This window comes from Scylla paramamosain, chromosome 22, assembly GCF_035594125.1.
Source record: "Scylla paramamosain isolate STU-SP2022 chromosome 22, ASM3559412v1, whole genome shotgun sequence".
Lineage (NCBI taxonomy): Eukaryota > Metazoa > Arthropoda > Malacostraca > Decapoda > Portunidae > Scylla > Scylla paramamosain.
In genome coordinates, this window is record NC_087172.1 from 9,268,866 (window position 1) to 9,286,839 (window position 17,974).

General features: G+C 40.9%; 1 protein-coding gene across 2 annotated transcripts in view; it reads right to left on the reverse strand.

Annotated features, from left to right (window-relative positions):
• LOC135111515 (uncharacterized) overlaps positions 1-17,974 on the reverse strand; it is a 716,663-nt gene that overhangs the window by 567,284 nt on the left and 131,405 nt on the right. For both annotated transcript variants that reach the window (XM_064024883.1, XM_064024882.1), the window contains exons 26-27: positions 10,315-10,461; positions 9,091-9,237 (exon numbers count right to left, since the gene is read on the reverse strand). In XM_064024883.1, the coding sequence (XP_063880953.1) occupies positions 9,091-9,237; positions 10,315-10,461 (294 nt within the window). The remainder of the gene's footprint in view (positions 1-9,090; positions 9,238-10,314; positions 10,462-17,974) is intronic.

Below are 17,974 nucleotides of genomic sequence, written 5' to 3' on the forward strand. Positions count from 1 at the left end.
TGGGTTTGTTGGCATTCCACCTGGTTTTGACCCTCCACCTGGTTCTTTACCATCTTCACATCATTCTTCATCCTCACACTTCCCCAGGAAAGTCTGTGCTTTGTCTGGTTGCAGGAATGTGCTTGGGAGTGCCCATCACAACCCACATACTGTATGTATTGTCTGCCATGCTGGTTTTTGTGATGTAAACAACAGGTGCCATGAGTGTGGTGAGTGGCTCCCCAAGGTGGTTCTCAGTGCCCTTGAGCACCAGCAACCCTTGTAGAAGAGGCGACAGTATAAAGCTAAGAAGAAGGCTTGCAGGAAGACTAAGGCTGGGATCAAATCTCCCTTCTTACCTGCTTCACATGACTGCTCTCAGGCATCTGCTCTCACAGATCAGATAGTGGTTAAGGGCAAGGATTCACTGGGATTCAGTTTCCCAGATCTCTGGAACTTCTAAGGATGCTCCTTAGAATATGTCTACCTTTACTAAGGGTTTTGTTTCTTTTCTGGGTTTTCCTTAAGGCAGTCAACAAGTTTCTCTCACTGCCATGTTGTCTGCAATGGTGGCCAAGGAGGTAGAGAGTAGGTTAGCTGATAACCTTGTCTCTGTTCCAGTTACCTCCTCACCCTCAGTTCAAGGTACAATGCAATCCATTACCAACAACCCCCCTGGCCCCAGCGCAAGGCAGTGTGCAGTCACTCCTAGCTGATGTGCCAGGATAGGATGACTGAGGAAAGAATTCTGGTGATGGTGTAGGTTTAGCTCAGGCACCATCCTCCCTTATTCCTCCTGCCACAGGCCACCTGCCATCCAAGGATGTTCTATGAAGGATTAAGAGATCTTGTCCTGGGATAGGGGAAGACCTGGCTCATCCACATCCAGGATCTCCCTCAGGACTGGATCAGGGCAGCAACAGGTGGGTGTATACAGAATACCATTCTCACCCACAGGCCCAGGGCAAGGGGCAGGCTGTGTGTCACCAGGGCACACTGACTGAGGACTGTCATGCTCTCACAGCCTGAGAGGGGTGAAATGCACATCATGCCTCTTTCCCCCCTTGGTACACACACAGCCCCCTCCTCCAGTGCCTCTTACCAACAGCACCAGATCTATTTTGTCAGCCCACACCCTCAGTCTGTGGCAACAGAATCTTTGGGCATCCCAGAAGAGGATCTTGATCCAAGGATCCCTGGTCCTACACTGCCTGCAGCCTCCACCTGGAGTCCTGATAATCCCAGGGAAGACAATTCAGAGGATGAGTCTGGCACTAGAGCCAACACAGAGGATTCAGTTCCAGTTTTCCACACTATGATGGTCTACATTACGCAATGTTTCCCTGAGACACTTTGGTATGCAAAGGAGGCTCACCAGTCAGCCCCCACCTGGGGAGGTTAGGCCTTCGGAGGATCGACACATTCAGTTCATCAGGGTGCAGCCTATGGATTTTTCCCTGGATGCAGCCACCATGGCTAATGAGGGATCAAAGCCCTCCTTTGCCTATTTCCTGTCCAACAGGTACAGGAAGATTTACAATGCGAGTGGGCATGAATCAGCAGGGAAAGTGACCAAGATGAATGTGATTCTGACTCTTGCCCTTACTACTAGGCGTAAGGAGCCCCAGGCAGTGGTCCAACATGCAGACATAACTCACTTCAAGGGAATCTTAGAGTGCCAACATGAAGCACAAAACTTCCTGTTTTGGGATGTAGGTGCATTTTACAAGCTCCTTTCATCCTTCCAACCTACACAAGAGGATAAATTTCTGGCAGATCAACTGTTTTTGAGCATTCAGTTTGCCATGCTGGACATAGCAAAGGATTCTGCTTTTTCTTCAGCTAACATTAAGGCCATGAAGAGGGAAGCAATCCTCTCTCACCTTCCACCAGTATTCAAGTCAGCTAAGGTGGATCTAAGGAAGTCAGCACTTGACAGGGTTAAGGAAGTTCTTCAGTTAGCAGATAAAGCTGCTTCCATTTCTTCCCAGCAAGCAGCAGCTCAAGTACTGGTTAAGCCACGGACATCTTCAGGCACTCATTTGATGAATTGTGGTTAGCGGCCCAATCCTTCAGGGTCTTCTACTTTTTGCTGGTCTGCCTCCTTGCATCACAACTTTAACTCATCTTCACATACAAGACCAAACAAACATCAGAAGTTCACTCCTGAATCTCTCCCTTATACCCAACCTTAGCTGCTGGGAAGGTTTTTTTTCCCAAGTAGCTCTGCAGCCCTCCCAGATTCCAGGAGGAGGTTGCCTTGCCAAGAATCTGGATGGTTGGATTGTCAATGGGGTGGAGGCATTGGTTCTCACCATCTTCAACCAAGGTTACAAGATCCTCTTTGCTACACCACCACCAGTCACCTCAGACCCCATCAGTTTCAGATCACATTCCTGGGGCTCCAAGAAGGGGAAGACACTAGAATCTGAGGTTCACCTTCTAGTAAAAGGAGCAATAGAAGAGGCACCAGCAACTCCAAGTTTTTACAGCCACCTTTTTGTTGTGACCAAAGCCACCAAAGGGTTTTACCACATCCTCAACCAGTACACCATCACCACTCCATTCAGGATGAAAACAGTAAGGACAGTCATGTCAGAGATTCCCAGCGATGCTTACTTCCAAGTCCTAGTCCACCCAGATAGTCACCAGTTCCTTCACTTCCCTTGGGAAGGTTTTCACTTCCAATTCAGGATCCTTTGCTTCAGGCTCTCAATAGCTCCACAAGTTTCCACCAGGACAATGGGTCCAGTTTCAGCAGCATCACATCATCAGGATATTCGTCTCTTCTGTTATCTGGATGACTGGCAGCTGTTGGCATCCTCAGAACAAAAGCCTCTAGAGGCAACCAGTTGCCTCCTCAACCTGTGCACTTCCCTAGGGATTCAAGTAAATTACGAAAAATCCTCGCTGACCCCTTCCCAGTCAATGATCTTTTTAGGGATGGAGATTCTTTCTTCTCTTTTGAAGGTTTTCCTGACACAGTAGTGCCTGGACAATCTTCAGCACCAAATCAAGTCCTTCCTCAGTGTTCAATCTCCACAGCCACCTTTTTGTTAACCAAGCAAGAGCTTGGTTAATGCTCTTGGGTCATGTGTCCTCTCTTATCCACCTGATCCCTGAGGTGAGACGGAGGATGAGAGGCCTCCAGTTACACCTTTCCCGGTCAAGGAACTGACAGTTCCATTGAGACAACCTTCCAGTTCCCTAGGATGGCAATGTTCTAAAAGATCCTCAATTATGGTCATCAGATTGAAGTCCACAGATGGGGCAGTCCCTGCAGTTGGCCTCTTCAGATATGTACCTATACACCAACACATCAAACATGGATTGGAGAGCATCAGTCTTAGAAGACTCAGTGGGCAGTCTGTGGGATCCACATGAGTGCTCTCTACATATCAACCTCTTGGAGCTCAAGACCATTTTTCTGGGGCTGGCTCATTTCAAAGCATACTTTCACAGCAAGACAGTGGCAATGTTCTTCAGCAATGCTACAGCCTTGTCATACTTGGCCAAGGAGGGCAGGACTCGCTCCAGGATGCTCAATGTTGAGGCATAAGGGATCCTTCAATGGGCTGTGCAGATCCTAACTCAGTTCATGAAGGAGTCATCCAATGTCCTGGCAGACTGTCTCAGCAGATAGGATCAGATATGTTCCAGAGTGGACCCTTCATCAGGACATCTGCAGTCAACTCTGAAAGCTTTGAGTTATCCCATCGTGGATCTGTTTGCAATAAGGCTCAACTTTCAGCTTCCAAACTTCATTCCCTCATTCCAGGTAAGAAAAGTAATATCTAAAGACTTTGTCAAAATTCGTTGTTGTTGAGGGATCCAAAATTTTGTTGTTGAGAGATGTCAAAACTTTGTTGTAGTAGGATGTCAAAACTTTATCTGTTGTAGCCAGAGGATAAGTAAGAGTGTTCTAAGTATTACTTTTTCCTGTGTTGGTATTGCATACTTCTAACTAAAGGAATACAATAACAAAAGGGATCTAATGATACCATGTTTTACAAACCATAATCATCCTTGCAAGTGCATGTTGGTATCTATGAAATAATTTTTCCACTCATCCATGTTTTTTTTTCCCTCAAGTTCCTAAGCTATACCTCCTTAGTTACATATAACTCTCTCAGTTTACCATCATCTGCTCTGAAAATCTGTTCACTTTCCCACATTTCCTGCATGTTCTCCCGAGTTAATAAAATTACACAATGGTTGTTTAGAATTTTACTCATTTCTTCCCCAGAACTAATTCATTCTCCATGAGATGCCCTCAATGCACCAACAGATTTTCCATTTTCATTCTTAGTATACTGGAAAAAATCTCTTCAGATCTGTTTTTACCTGGCTACCTACCTTAGTCTTGTAATTGTGCTTAACTCACTTTATTAACCTCAGTCATTCTAACTGATGGGCACTTAAATTTTCTTCTTCTGCTTTTAATCTCTTATACATACTTCTTTTCAGTCTATATAGTGTTTTAACTTATCAGTCATCCACTTAAAATAATTTTTCTTTGATATTATTTCTTTCTACGTGGAATATCTTCTATAGGGCTTATATTTATGTCTATACAACTCATCAGCATTAACCAACCCTACCCTAGTCCCTTATCTCAGCCCCCTCCATAATCACTACTCAATCTACCCTCATTCTTGATCTCATCTCACCCATCTCAGCTTGACCTGTCAGCCTGACCACAACCCTGCATCTGCCTTCATCTCTCCCTCCCTGTTTTACCTCATTCACCATGTTCTTAGACCTCACTTCTCCTTCCCTTTTTGTCCATTGTGGATCAACTCCCTCAAGGTAGTTTCTTAATCCTTCATAATTTGTTCTCATAAAGTCAGGTATCCTGCTTATGTTCTGCTTCTAAAAGTATTCTTCCATTTTAAGCTGAACCATATTTCACAATGTTCATTCTTAACTAACTGTCCTCCAACTTTTATTTGTGTGACTGTTTTATCTTTGATTGTTGGAACTAAATCAGAAATATTTCTCTCTCTTGTAGGTTCCAAGATTAGTCTCGTCTTGAGTTGCATTTATAAAGTTTTCTGCTTTGCTGTCCCCCTTATCAGATTCCAGTCAATGTTTTTATAATTACCTCATATCTCCTAAAAAACATACCTGCATATCTGCCAGCTTTATTTATTTTCTGCAATAATGAGCTGGAAGCTCCTTTTGTAGTGTTTGGTGGCCTATACACTAATCCCAATACAGGTTGAGAATCCTTTATCCAAAATTCCAAAAACCTCCAAAATCTTAAAAGTTTTTTTGAATGATGACATGACATGCCACAAATGGAAAAATTCACAAAGTGATGGGAAAGTTCCACTGCATAAAAATTTGACAAAGTGTAAACATGACAGTGTGCCCATAGCTTTAATGCTTGATTTACTGCCATGGAAGGTATCAAAAAGTGGTAAACTGTCACACATGGCAACTCACTTGCAATGTGAGGCAACTCACTTGTCCTGAAGAGCTTATCCTCAGTTTTTAAATCAGGAACATTAGCTGTCAGGCACAGTAGGGGTAGATGTCTCTCCTGTTCTCTCCTACCCATTTCCCTCTCACTGCAACCTCATTTCCTTGCTCACATTTAATTTTCCTTACATTACAATGGATCTTGGCAAGCTTAACAAAGAAGAAAGGAGTGTTGAGATGGCATTTGTCAGAGAGGGGGTCAGTAACTGAGACTGGAAGGAAGACAGGAAAATCAGAAGCAACCATCACACAGGTGGCAAAGGCTGCACTAGCACTTGGAACAGCTGTTGCTCCCTGTTCCCTTGCAGTTTACAGGCCTCATCTGACTAAAAGAGCAACAACTCATCTTTTACAAAGCATACATCCTATCAATTTATTATTCTCATATCTGTCTTCCTTTTCACCCAGAGCTTTTCTTTCTCTTGAGTGACAGTGTTCCCAAGTGCTATAATATAGCTTTTGCTACATGTGTGCTTCTGACATTATCTTCCTTTCAGACACACAATTACTGAGCCTCCTCTTGAAGACACCATCATAACACTCTTTTCTATGTTGTTATGCTTGCCAGCACCCATTATAATGCAAGTAATGAAATGAGAAGGCTGGGTTAATGTGAAAATGTGAAGTATATTTTCATGTGTGACTTAGTTTCAGCCAATTTATGTTTAATTTTGCTTAATGTTTTATCTTTTTATTGTTTATTTAGGGGTTTCAAGAATTCCCAAGCTAGGCCACACTAAGGCCATATAGCCTCACTAGGGTGACAAAACATCATTACCTTCCTCACTGAGTAACTAACTGGATCAAGGCACCAACTCATGACCTTGCAGCCATGAGATGAGCACTCTGCCACTGAGCCATCTGGTCCCAGGGTTGGCATTAAAAAGCCCCCACTCAAAAAGAAGAAAAAAAATAAATAAAATAAAAATAAACTGCCTAAGTGAATTTTTTTTTATTAATATTTGACATCAAAATTTATTTCTATATCATATTGATAAAATAAAGTCTATATATGTACTTATACATAAAAAATAAATAAATAAAAGTGGTCAAGCCTGACCCATTTATTTCATATACAGGCTTTGTCCAACCAGACCAGCCTGTATTAACATGACCTAAATTAGTGCCTGTTCTTCATTAATAGAAAGTGTCAAAATCTTTCAAGATAAAACTCCTCTCATGACTTCTGGCACTTAGCCAAAAAACATCTCCAATAACTTTGCTTCTTCATCTTTCCCTCCTTTATTTCAACCAGATGGTAACACTGCCATCTCATCTATTTCTAAAGCTGAACTCTTCACTCAAACCTTTGCTAAAAACTCTACCTTGGATGATTCTGGGCTTTTCCTCCCTCTCCTCCATCTTCTGACTCCTTCATGCTATCCATTAAAATCCTATGCAATGATGTTTTCCATCCCCTCGCTGGCCTAAACCCTCAGAAGGCTTATGGACCTAAGGGAGTCCCTCCTATTGTTCTCCAAAACTGTGCCTCTGTGCTTGCACCTTGCCTAGTTAAACTTTTTCAACTGTTTATCAACATCTACCTTTCCTTCTTTCTAGAAGTTTGCCTACATTCAGCCTGTTCCAAAAAAAAAAAAGTGACCATTCTAATCCCTCAAACTACCATCCTATTGCTTTAATTTCTTGCCTCTCTAAAGTTTTGAATCTATCCTCAAAAGGAAGATTCTGAAACATCAATCATTTCATAACCTTCTATCTGATCACCAGTATGGGTTGCATAAAGGTCACTTTACTGTTGATCTTTTGGCTTTCCTTACTGAGTCTTGGTCATCTTTTAGGGATTTTGGTGAAACTTTTGCTGTTGCCTTAGACATATCAAAAGCTTTTGATAGAGTCTGGCACAAAGCTTTCATTTCCAAACTATCCTCCTACAGCTCTCTGTTACTTCATCTTAATTTTCCTTTCCAACCATTCTATTACTACTGTGGTAGACAATCACAGTTCTTTTAAATCTATTAACAGTGGTGTTCCTCAGGGTTCTGTCCTGTCACCTACTCTCTTCCTATTATTCATCAATGATATTCTAAACACAACTTCTTGTCCTATCCACTCCTATGGTGATGATACTAACCTGCACTTTTCCACATCTTTTTGTTGACACCCAGTCCCTCAGGAAGTCAAAAGTTCTTGCAGGGAAGCCACAAAATGCCTGCTTTCTGATCTCTCCAAAATTTCTGATTGGGGCAGAGCAAACTTAGTATTGTTCAATGCCTCAAAACTCAATTCCTCCATCTATCAACTTGATACAACCTTCCAGACAACTATCCCCTCTTCTTCAATGACACTCAACTGTCCCCCTCTTCTACACTGAACATACTCAATCTGTCCTTTACTTATAATCTAAATTCGAAACTTCACATCTCATTGGTAGCTGAAACAACTTCTATGAAATTAGATGTTCTGAGTCATCTCTGCCAGTTTTTCTCATCCCCCCCTCTCTTATTGCTGCAATGTTGCATTTCTTCCTATCTTCCACAGCTACTTTCATGCCAACTGCTCTTCTGATCTTGCTAGCTGCATGCCTCCCCTCTTCCCATGGCCTCACTGCACAAGATTTTCTGCTTTCTCTCACCCCTATTCTGTCCACCTCTCTAATGCATGAGTTAACCAGTATTCTCAATCATTCATCCCTTTCTCTGGTAAACTCTGGAACTCCCTTCCTGCTTTTGTATTTCCTCCTTCCTATGACTCAAGCTCTTTCAAGAGGGAGGTTTCAAGACACTGTATCCTGTAATTTGTGACTACCATTTTTGACTGGGGACTGGCACCTCAGTGGGCCTTTTTTTTATTATATTTTTTTTGTTGTTCTTGACCGGTCCCTCTCCTACAAGAAAAAAGAAATACCACTTCAAACCTTTTGTTTCACTCTACTTTTTAATTCCTTATTTACTGATTTACATATAAATATGAGGAATAAACAAAAAATAAACCTCCTCAAAAAAAAACAATAAAACCCAAAAAATCCAGTTTTTTTTTTTCAACCCTGTCTGGTCCCCTGTAATGTTTTATCAGAAAAGTTGAAATCTAGGCTAAAACTCTTCCATCCTAAAATATGAAGTGTCTGATCCCAAGATTTTCTGATCAAGATTGTGAACATGTACTATTGTTTGTGTTTCTTCCTTGATATTAATTAACCCATTTAAATTCTATATTATTATCTATTTTCATGCTACTGTTAACACAATATTGTAATGTGCCTTTAACATTAGACATTATGCAAACTCCTCTCTTTTCCCTGTCCTTGGAATGTGTAACCCCTTATCTGACTGAACCTCTGGATGAAATACTTTCAAAGACATATCCAACCACATTTTTGTTACTGCATTAAAACCAGTTTCTACACACTTCCACCAAGCAAGTCTATTTGACTTAAAATACACCTACAGTTTCTGTAGTATGCACCTAAGCTACTCCTCACCTTCACTTTGTCAGTTTCTTTTCTAGATTTAACTTTTTTTTCCTCATAGTCACCTTCTCCCTCTTCATGAATGGAAAAAGTGCAGCTACTGGCCATTCTTTACTTTCTTGTTCTTGGAATCTGCTAAAAAATATTGGACTTGTTCACTTTCCTCCCAATTTACATACATAAATATTATTAAAACTCACCTTAATGCTAGTAGTGAAGTTGAAAATTGTGGCTGTCTCAGTGTTGTGGTATGTGAAGGCTTCATATATATCAACACGATGATTTATATCCTCAAAATTTTCACCAAAATTAAGCTGCAAACTGTTTTCTCTTGTACCAAAATGTACCTGAAAGAAAACAATATAAAATAATGTTATAGTTAAATTTAACAGCAATTACCAGTCTCCCGAATTCTGCTACATGATACCAAAACACCATAAACATTTGTTCTTTTAACTATTTTGAAGTAAGCTGATAACTTACATATAACTGTTTTTTGGTAACATGTAAGATGTTGTCAAACATTTTGGGTCAGCCCACCACCACATTTGTGGTGAGGCACATCCTTCACCAATGCACTCAGTCTTTTCACTGGTATCAGTTATATGGCTTATTTTTACATTTGTTTCACCATTCTTATGAAACTCTTATTACATGTTCTATGTATTATGGCCTGTATATTTTCCAGGCATCACACATTAACTCAGTAGAACACTGTATTTAAAACAAACTCAACTGTTTTCTTAGCCAAAGCAAGGAGCAGTCACAAAGGATGATTCTTCCATATGTTAATATGTCAAGCACTGAATTTCTTATTCCATGCTTTGAAAAACATATGAGGGATTAACTTAAGTTACTATGGAGTTATTTTCTCCTGGGCAATTTCTTTCAGACTGAAGAGTGATTTGCCAGTTTGTGGAACATGACATTCATGTCAGAGGGAGTTCTAAAGCTGTTTGGAGCTGACTGTGAGTGTCAAAATAGTTTTTATTATTTGTAGAAAATAAATTGTGTATCTGCTGTGGGCCTGAAAATGTTACACTTAAGACCAATGTCAATTATAACTGGAAAAACAGATCCCACTGCAAATTTCTTGAACGGTTGGTATTACTCAGCTTGTTCTAGTACTGTTCAGAACAGAGAGGCAGCTCAAAGATGATAAGCTCTATCTTCTGAAATGTTAGTAAAAAATGTAGGTCTGTTTTACAACTTGCCAAAATACTTTCATTGACAAGAAAAGTGAAAATCTTACTAGACCTCACCCTCCCATAACTTCTAGTATCTGGCTGAATATATTTATGTCTTTCTTACTTCATCTATCCCTCAACACTCCACTATTTTATTGAAAGGATACTACAGCAAACATGTCCATCTCTAAACTTAAAGTAAAACATGTAAAACAACACAAAAGCTTTGTAACTTACCCGTCTCAACAACTGGCCCTTGAAATTTATATTTGGAAACTGTGAGAAGAAAAAGCGGACACTGAGCTCTGTCTTGATGTCTGAGGAAGCAGAGAGTGATTTGGTCCACCGGTATTCCAGATTGATGCTTTCCCTTGCTGCTGACTCCTGAAAACCATCATGAATACTGAGCTTACTTTTTTTTTTTTTTTTAGTCCTCAACATCTATTAAAAATATTTTTTCCTATTTTCTAATTCGTGCAGGAAAGTCCAGGTTACAAAATACTAAAAAAACATTTAAACCATCCTTTTCTCAATACTTTATTCCATGCTACTGTCTAAGATACACATGTGCTCTCACCTAATTGTATTTTTTTTGCAGGATTGAGTCAAGCTTACAATGTCCCATCTTTTAAAGCTAATTTATCATATTTATCTTTAAAACTAAGAACGCTCTTTGCACACACAGTTTTATCAGACAATGCATTCCATTGGCTAATTGCTCTGTCGGGAAAATTATATTTCCTCACATTTTTCTTCACCATTTTCTTTTGTACAACTTCTCATTGGGTCGTGTTAGTGTTTATTATTATGGTACCACAAAATCTGTGATATCAATCTTTTCTCTTCCTTTTACATATTTGTACGTCATGATCATGTCACCTCGTTTTCATCTCTCCTCTAGTGTTGGGAACTTAAATTTGTCAAGCCTTTCTTCAAGTCTAGTGCCAATTTTGTAACTGCTATTTGCACTTTATCTTTCCAGCATGGTTTTCAGATGTGGATTCCATACTGCCACTGCTGCATATTCACGTGTCAGTCTTTTAAATGTTGATGACTTTCTTAATCATATCCTCATCTATGTATCTGACTGTTATCCTCATATTTGCCAACAAGTGGTGCATGTTCCTTACTTTGTTACTTATATGGTCTTCTGGTGACAGTCTGCTGTTTCCCATTACAGTTGGCGCCAAAGAAGATGTCGCAGTCCATGGAAAATGGGAATCATGCAATTATTCCCATCATTAAATGCTACATAATTTCAAATATACCTGTTTTAATATTTTGTTGGGTGTCCATGCCTCCTTAGACATTCTTGCAGGTGATGAGGCTCAGAATTAGCTAATGTTTGAAGGCAGACTGGTTCCATTTCCAGCCAAAAGCTAAGCACTGTTTCTTCTAACCTGGGAATGGTGAACGTGTTGTGGCAGTGGAGCTTTCTTTATATTAAGTTTTTTCTATTGGGTTTAAGTCTGGGAAATTTCCAGGTCAGTCATTAAGAAGTTTATCTTGTAGTCCAGAAGCCCTCCTTTCATATCCTTGGCTCTGTGACATGGTGCACCATTTTGCATGAAAAAGTTTGCTTGACATTTTTCAGACTCACAGAAATGTTTGACTAATAATTCTAAGTAACTGTCTTTGTCCACATACACATTTCTCGGGAGTACAACAATCTCTAACACCGTATTACAAAAAACAGCCCCAAACCATTAATATGTCAGGGTGTTTGGTGACACCATGTGTCCCTGTACCTGCCCCCCACTTCTTTGCCACATGACTTTCTCCCGCTCTGAGAAGCACGCAGGTAGAGTGTGTCCCTTTTTCAGTTGCTGAGAGCAGAGGATGTGCAAGTTGAGGCAGGGTGACACTTGGAGAATTGGAGTGTTTACATTTAGAGGGCAATTAGATTCATATGATACTATTTGACTAGTATAGCAGTAATACCCTGCTGATGCTAGATGAGAGATAGGTGTCTCCAAGAGCCTGCCTGCAATTGTAGTATCTCGTAAGTGAAGAGACATCTCCCACAACGACTCCTCGGCTGTACTAGTAAAGTATTTGCCGTGTCTGTGAGCAGTCAGTAAACCCTATCTGTTTTATGTATGCGTTGTTGTGCTGCTAAATGCTACTAGGCTCTAGTGTTCTTTAGGGAGCTCTGGCCATAAAGTCTGTGGTGTAATGGCATCCATTTCTTCTTTGAGCCTGGTTGGTCCTGAGTGACCATGGTTCATCTTCTGAGAAGACACAGATGGTGTTGCATGGCAGAAAGCAAGCAAGCATGGATGTGGGTGGATAGTAGTCTTGTAGTTTGGGAGGATGGTATTCCATAGAATATTATAATTCTTATATATGTTTGTCACTTGTCATAGCTGTGCTTCCTAAAATGTGGCTACTGATTTAAGAGTGACTGCGCTCTTGTAATATTCCTTTGCCTGTTGGTGGATGAAGCAGGCTGGCAAATTCAGTTGTGTAATTCACCACAGGAGGCCACAGGAGGTGAATGTGAGCTCCGCACTATGCTGTGCAGGAGGCAGGGTAGGGAGGCTGACCCAGGTAGTGGCAGCCGAGAAGAGGAATGAAACCTGGTGTTGCAACCATCTGCATACAGAGTGCAAGAGTCCAGAAGGACCTTGTACCCCCTAGTTAAACCCTGCACCAAGTTACATAGATGGTGCCTTGAGCAGGCGAGCCAAGATAAAGGCAGTTGTGAGAGGTGCAGAATCTGTGGTCATAACAATGTGTGTGTGTGTGTGTGTGTGTGTGTGTGTGTGTGTGTGTGTGTGTGTGTGTGTGTGTGTGTGTGTGTGTGTTTATATATATATATATATATATATATATATATATATATATATATATATATATATATATATATATATATATATATATATATATATATATATATATATATATTGTAATGTACAGCGAGATAATGCAATGAACATAAGAACGATGAAAGAGAAAAGATAACAAAGAAGGAGAGAGAGAGAGAGAGAGAGAGAGAGAGAGAGAGAGAGAGAGAGAGAGAGAGAGAGAGAGAGAGAGAGAGAGAGAGAGAGAGAGAGAGAGAGAGAGAGAGAGAGAGAGAGAGAGAGAGAGAGAGAGAGGGGTTAGGCAGGCAGCAGCCAATCAGGAGTTAGCCACTCATGATGTCACAGCAGTGCAACAGTGGGGTGGAAGAGGGCCAAGGGGCTGGTTAGCTACCCTCCACGAAATAAAGACCTTGCAACTTTTGGTAAATATACACTGCAGCCTGCAGATGAGAGCTTATAAGCTTACGTGACTAAAGTACTTACTGGGTGTATGATTGCTTAGTGCTTACGATGGACTCTATAGATACAGTTCCTAACTTTATAGAGGACCCTGATGAAGATTTGGCAGATGTGATAGGTGACAAAGCTGGCCTTGCCATGGAATTTTAAAGTGACAAGGAAATGGACAATGACATAGATTATGAAGAGTGGCTCCTATGGAGAAATAGGAAGACACTAGTAATTATACCTTCAATTTTCTGATTAGTATGGTGCACAATATTGGAAATCATATCAGATGTTATGAACAAGTCCCATGCCATTTCTTCTGAATTTACTGACCTCACATCTCTTATCAAACATTCTACAACACTATGCAAGATCATAAAACTAAGTTTACAGTCAATATTGGAGAAAACAAAACAAACAAAAAAATTTTAAATAAATAGTACATATAAATTTGTACCTTCAGTGTATACCACATAGGATTAATATTTTGGCATTGTTTGAATGAAAAAAGTGCATGCTACATGCCACAAAATATGGTACATGGTTAGAAGCATTTTATTTATCAGTTAACTAAAAAAAAAAAGTGATGAACACTGGTAGGCTGCCTCTCATTACCAGCTCTGTTATTTGAATTTGTGGTTGGCAGCAGTCCATATAAATGTGAAATTGTGGATCCTGAAACTGTAGGAGTACATAGATACAGCATTAGAAGTTCGAGGTAGGTTCCAGTAATGCAGTTTACACCTCTTTGGGTACTGCCACGGTCTCGGTCATTTGGCTGACTGGACGTCTACCTAAAACACCACACACTCATGCCTGCAATGGTTTTCCTTTATTGTGATTTAAGCACCACCTGGAGTTTGGGCCTCTGTTGTTGTATATTTGCTGTGACCGTGTCAGAGGAATCTAACTGCGCCTGTGAACAGCACCCGCAAATAAACTCACGGCACCTGTCTGGAAGTTTCTGTACCGATCCCCGCTCTACAAGTGGTGACCCCGGAGTGACCAGACGTAACATGATCATCGTGGAGCAGGGACGGCCTACGGACTGTGGTGATTGGTGGCAGACTCTAACTACACCATGACTATATGCTGGTCGTCCAGGTACTCTATTATTTTACTTTTGTCCTGTTTGGAATCTATGCCCTTGGAACTATGCTGAACCAGGATGAGGGTTTGCTACTTACATCTAGTGCGTTGCAGGATAGTGTTTCTTCCATGACCGCAGGTGTTGCCGTCAAACCACCACCCTTTGATGAGACTTCAGTAACACGCTGGTTTACAATAATTGAATCACAGTTTGTTCTTGCCAAGATTACTGTTTCAAGTACTAAATTTCACCATATATTATCAAATATGCCACTTAGAGTAATCAATCAATTGAGTGATGAAGTCATCAATTCTTCAGACTATGGTGAATTAAAGCAATCTTTGATATCTCTTTTCACCAGGTCAAAACCTGAACTTTTTGACTCTCTTGTTAATCAAAATAGCATAATGTGTGACAGACCTTCCACGTATTTGAGAGAGTTGCGTAAAATAGCTGCTCAACTAGGGGTGGATGATTCCTTTATAAAGTTAAAATTTTTGAAAGCATTACCTAGTAGCATCAGACCTCTCCTAGTGACATGTGAGGAGAGCTCTACACTAGAGGAACTGGCTCGTGTAGCTGAGACATTGTTGGCCTATGGCTCAAGTAATGCGAGTGTAAACAACAGCGCTAATGTTTCCATGGTGGAAGGTGGACAAGGGTCCAGGCCTGTGAGCCGGAACAGAGATAATGGTAATAGAGGCCCAAATTTCACTTCAGCTTGTTAGGATAATGTATTTTCTAGAACTTGTGTTCCCATTGGAGTGCGCGCCTTTCATGAAGGTCAGTGTCCTCAGGTGTGCAGGTGCCATCTGTATTATGGTAACAGGGCAAAATCATGTAAACAATGGTGTATACTTTCTTCTACACCTTCTAATATTTTGCCAGATTCTCGCCCTAATTCTCGTTCTTCTTCCCCCGCTCGTGTATTCCACCAGGCAGGAAACTAGTAGGGCAGTCCGTAGAAATATCAGTTGTGACCGTCGGACTTAGAATAAATGCCACAATCGGTTGCAAGAATTACCAATTTTTGATAGATACTGGTTCATCACTTTCGCTGCTTCCTAATGAATCAGAACTTACTCCATTCCTCAGGCCAACTGCTGTTACTCTTACTAATGCTTCAGGTAAACCCATACATTGTTATGGTGAAGTCGATGTAGACCTTGGGATACGATGTATTAGGCGTTCTTTCCCTTGGTCTTTCGTCATTGCTGACGTTATACATCCAATTTTGGGAACCGATTTTCTTGCAGCTAACTCACTAATAGTAGACTGTAAAAACCAGTCGCTAATAGACTCCTCTACCCAATGTAAGATTCTTCTTGAAGTTTCTTATTCTCCAATTTCTTCATATTTGGTTAATTATAATGGGGTAGACTCAAAAGCTGTTGAACTCCTTTCTCAGTTTCCGGTTCTCACTTCACCTTTGCAGTTGTCAGCTACTACACCTCCTGTGGAAACTATACACCATCGTATTGATACAGGTGACTCACCTCCTATACATTTCAAAGCAAGACCTTTGACAGGTGAGAAGCTCAAAGCGGCTAAAGATGAATTTCAGTTTTTGCTTAATGCCGGAATCATTCAGCGCTCTAACGCTCCTTGGGCGTCTCCTCTGCACCTCGTGCCTAAGAAGGAGCCCGGTGCTTGGAGACCTTGTGGTGACTATCGCGGACTCAATAACGTAACTGTGAATGATAAATATCCCATACCACATTTGCGCTGTCTCACCATGTCACTTAAGGGTAAGACCATATTTTCAAAGATCGATTTACAGCATGCATACTTACAGATCCCTGTGGCCAAAGATGATGTACCTAAGACTGCAGTATGCACACCATTTGGTCTGTTTGAATTTTTGTATATGCCCTTTGGTCTTAAAAACGCAGATTCCACTTTTCAGCACTTCATTGACACCATATTGGTTAATGTTAAGAACACTTTCACCTACTTGGATGACATCTTAGTAGCTAGTACAACTCTTGAAGAACACATTGCTGATGTTAAGACTGTTCTTTCTACTTTAGCAAAACACAACTTAAGACTATCTATAGATAAATGTGAATTTTTCAAGTCCTCGCTCACCTTCCTTGGCTATGAGGTCAGTGCTAATGGAATTAGACCACCTCAAAACTGCGTCACTGCAATTTCGGAGTTTCCTTTACCTCAAACTTCAACTGCGTTGCGCCATTTTATGGGGATGCTAAATTTCTTTAGACCAATGATCCCTAATTTTGCCAATGTTGCTTATTCATTGACAGAACTCTTATGGCATAATCCATCTTCTAAATCTCTCTCATGGACAGATGTTGCAAGGGACTTCTTCAACAATTTGAAGCAAGCCCTAGTCACTTGTCCTACCCTCCCCTATCCCTCTCAGAAGGCAACTGATTACCAGCTTGTGACTGACAGCTCGAGCTTCGCAGTTGGCGCAGCTCTATACCAGATTATAGATGACACGCCTACGCCTCTAGGATTTTATTCCAAAAACCTCTCTGACACTCACAAAACCTATTCCACCTATGACAGAGAACTCTTAGCTTCTTATTTGGCTGTCATTCACTTTAAAACACTCATTGATGGCCACTCGGTCACCTTGTTCCTTGACCATAAACCTTTAGTTTCTGCCTTTCATTCTAAGCCAGTTGCAAAGTCTGATAGGCAACAACGGCAACTTTCTTTAATCTCTGAATATGTATCATCAGTAGTGTACATCCGTGGGGACAACAATGTTGTTGCCGATTGTTTATCAAGACCATCATGTGCAATTTCAGCTGATTCTTTCAACTTGTGTGGCATCGCTCATTCCCAGGAAGGTGACACCGAGGTCGGTTTGTACAAGGAGAGATTATCCAATTATACCTTGCCCTCTAATCTTGCCCTATGGTGTGACACATCTACCAACGCACCAAGACCGTTTGTTCCTTCTTCTCTTAGGATAAATGTCATTCATTCTTTACACGATCTATCTCATCCTGGTATTAAAACCACTGCTAAAATAATTAAACAACGTTATTTCTGGCCTTGTATGGACAAAGATATAAAGGAGTTTGTAACGAATTGTCTTAAATGTCAAGAAGCTAAAACACACAGACACACAATATCACCAGTTTCTCCTATTTCTACTCCTACTGATCACTTCCAGACTGTTCATATAGATATTGTTGGACCATTGCCTCCTGCTACTCTTCCTAACTACCCATACCCTCTCCCATACAGTTACCTTCTCACTTGCATTGACAGAGCGACAAGATGGACAGAAGCTATACCTGTAATAGACACCACCGCGAGCTCCGTCGCTATTGCATTCGTGGCTGGTTGGATTTCTTGTTTTGGAGTACCGCTACAGGTAGTGACAGACAGAGGTGGTCAATTTGAAAGTGAGTTGTTTTCCGAGCTTTCCTCAATTATTGGCTTCCATCACATGCGAACAACTGCTTATCATCCTCAAGCGAACGGTATCATTGAACGCCATCACTGCTCTCTGAAATCAGCGATACGTGCTAGACAAGAGAACTGGTTTTATGCTTTGCCCATAGTCTTACTTGGA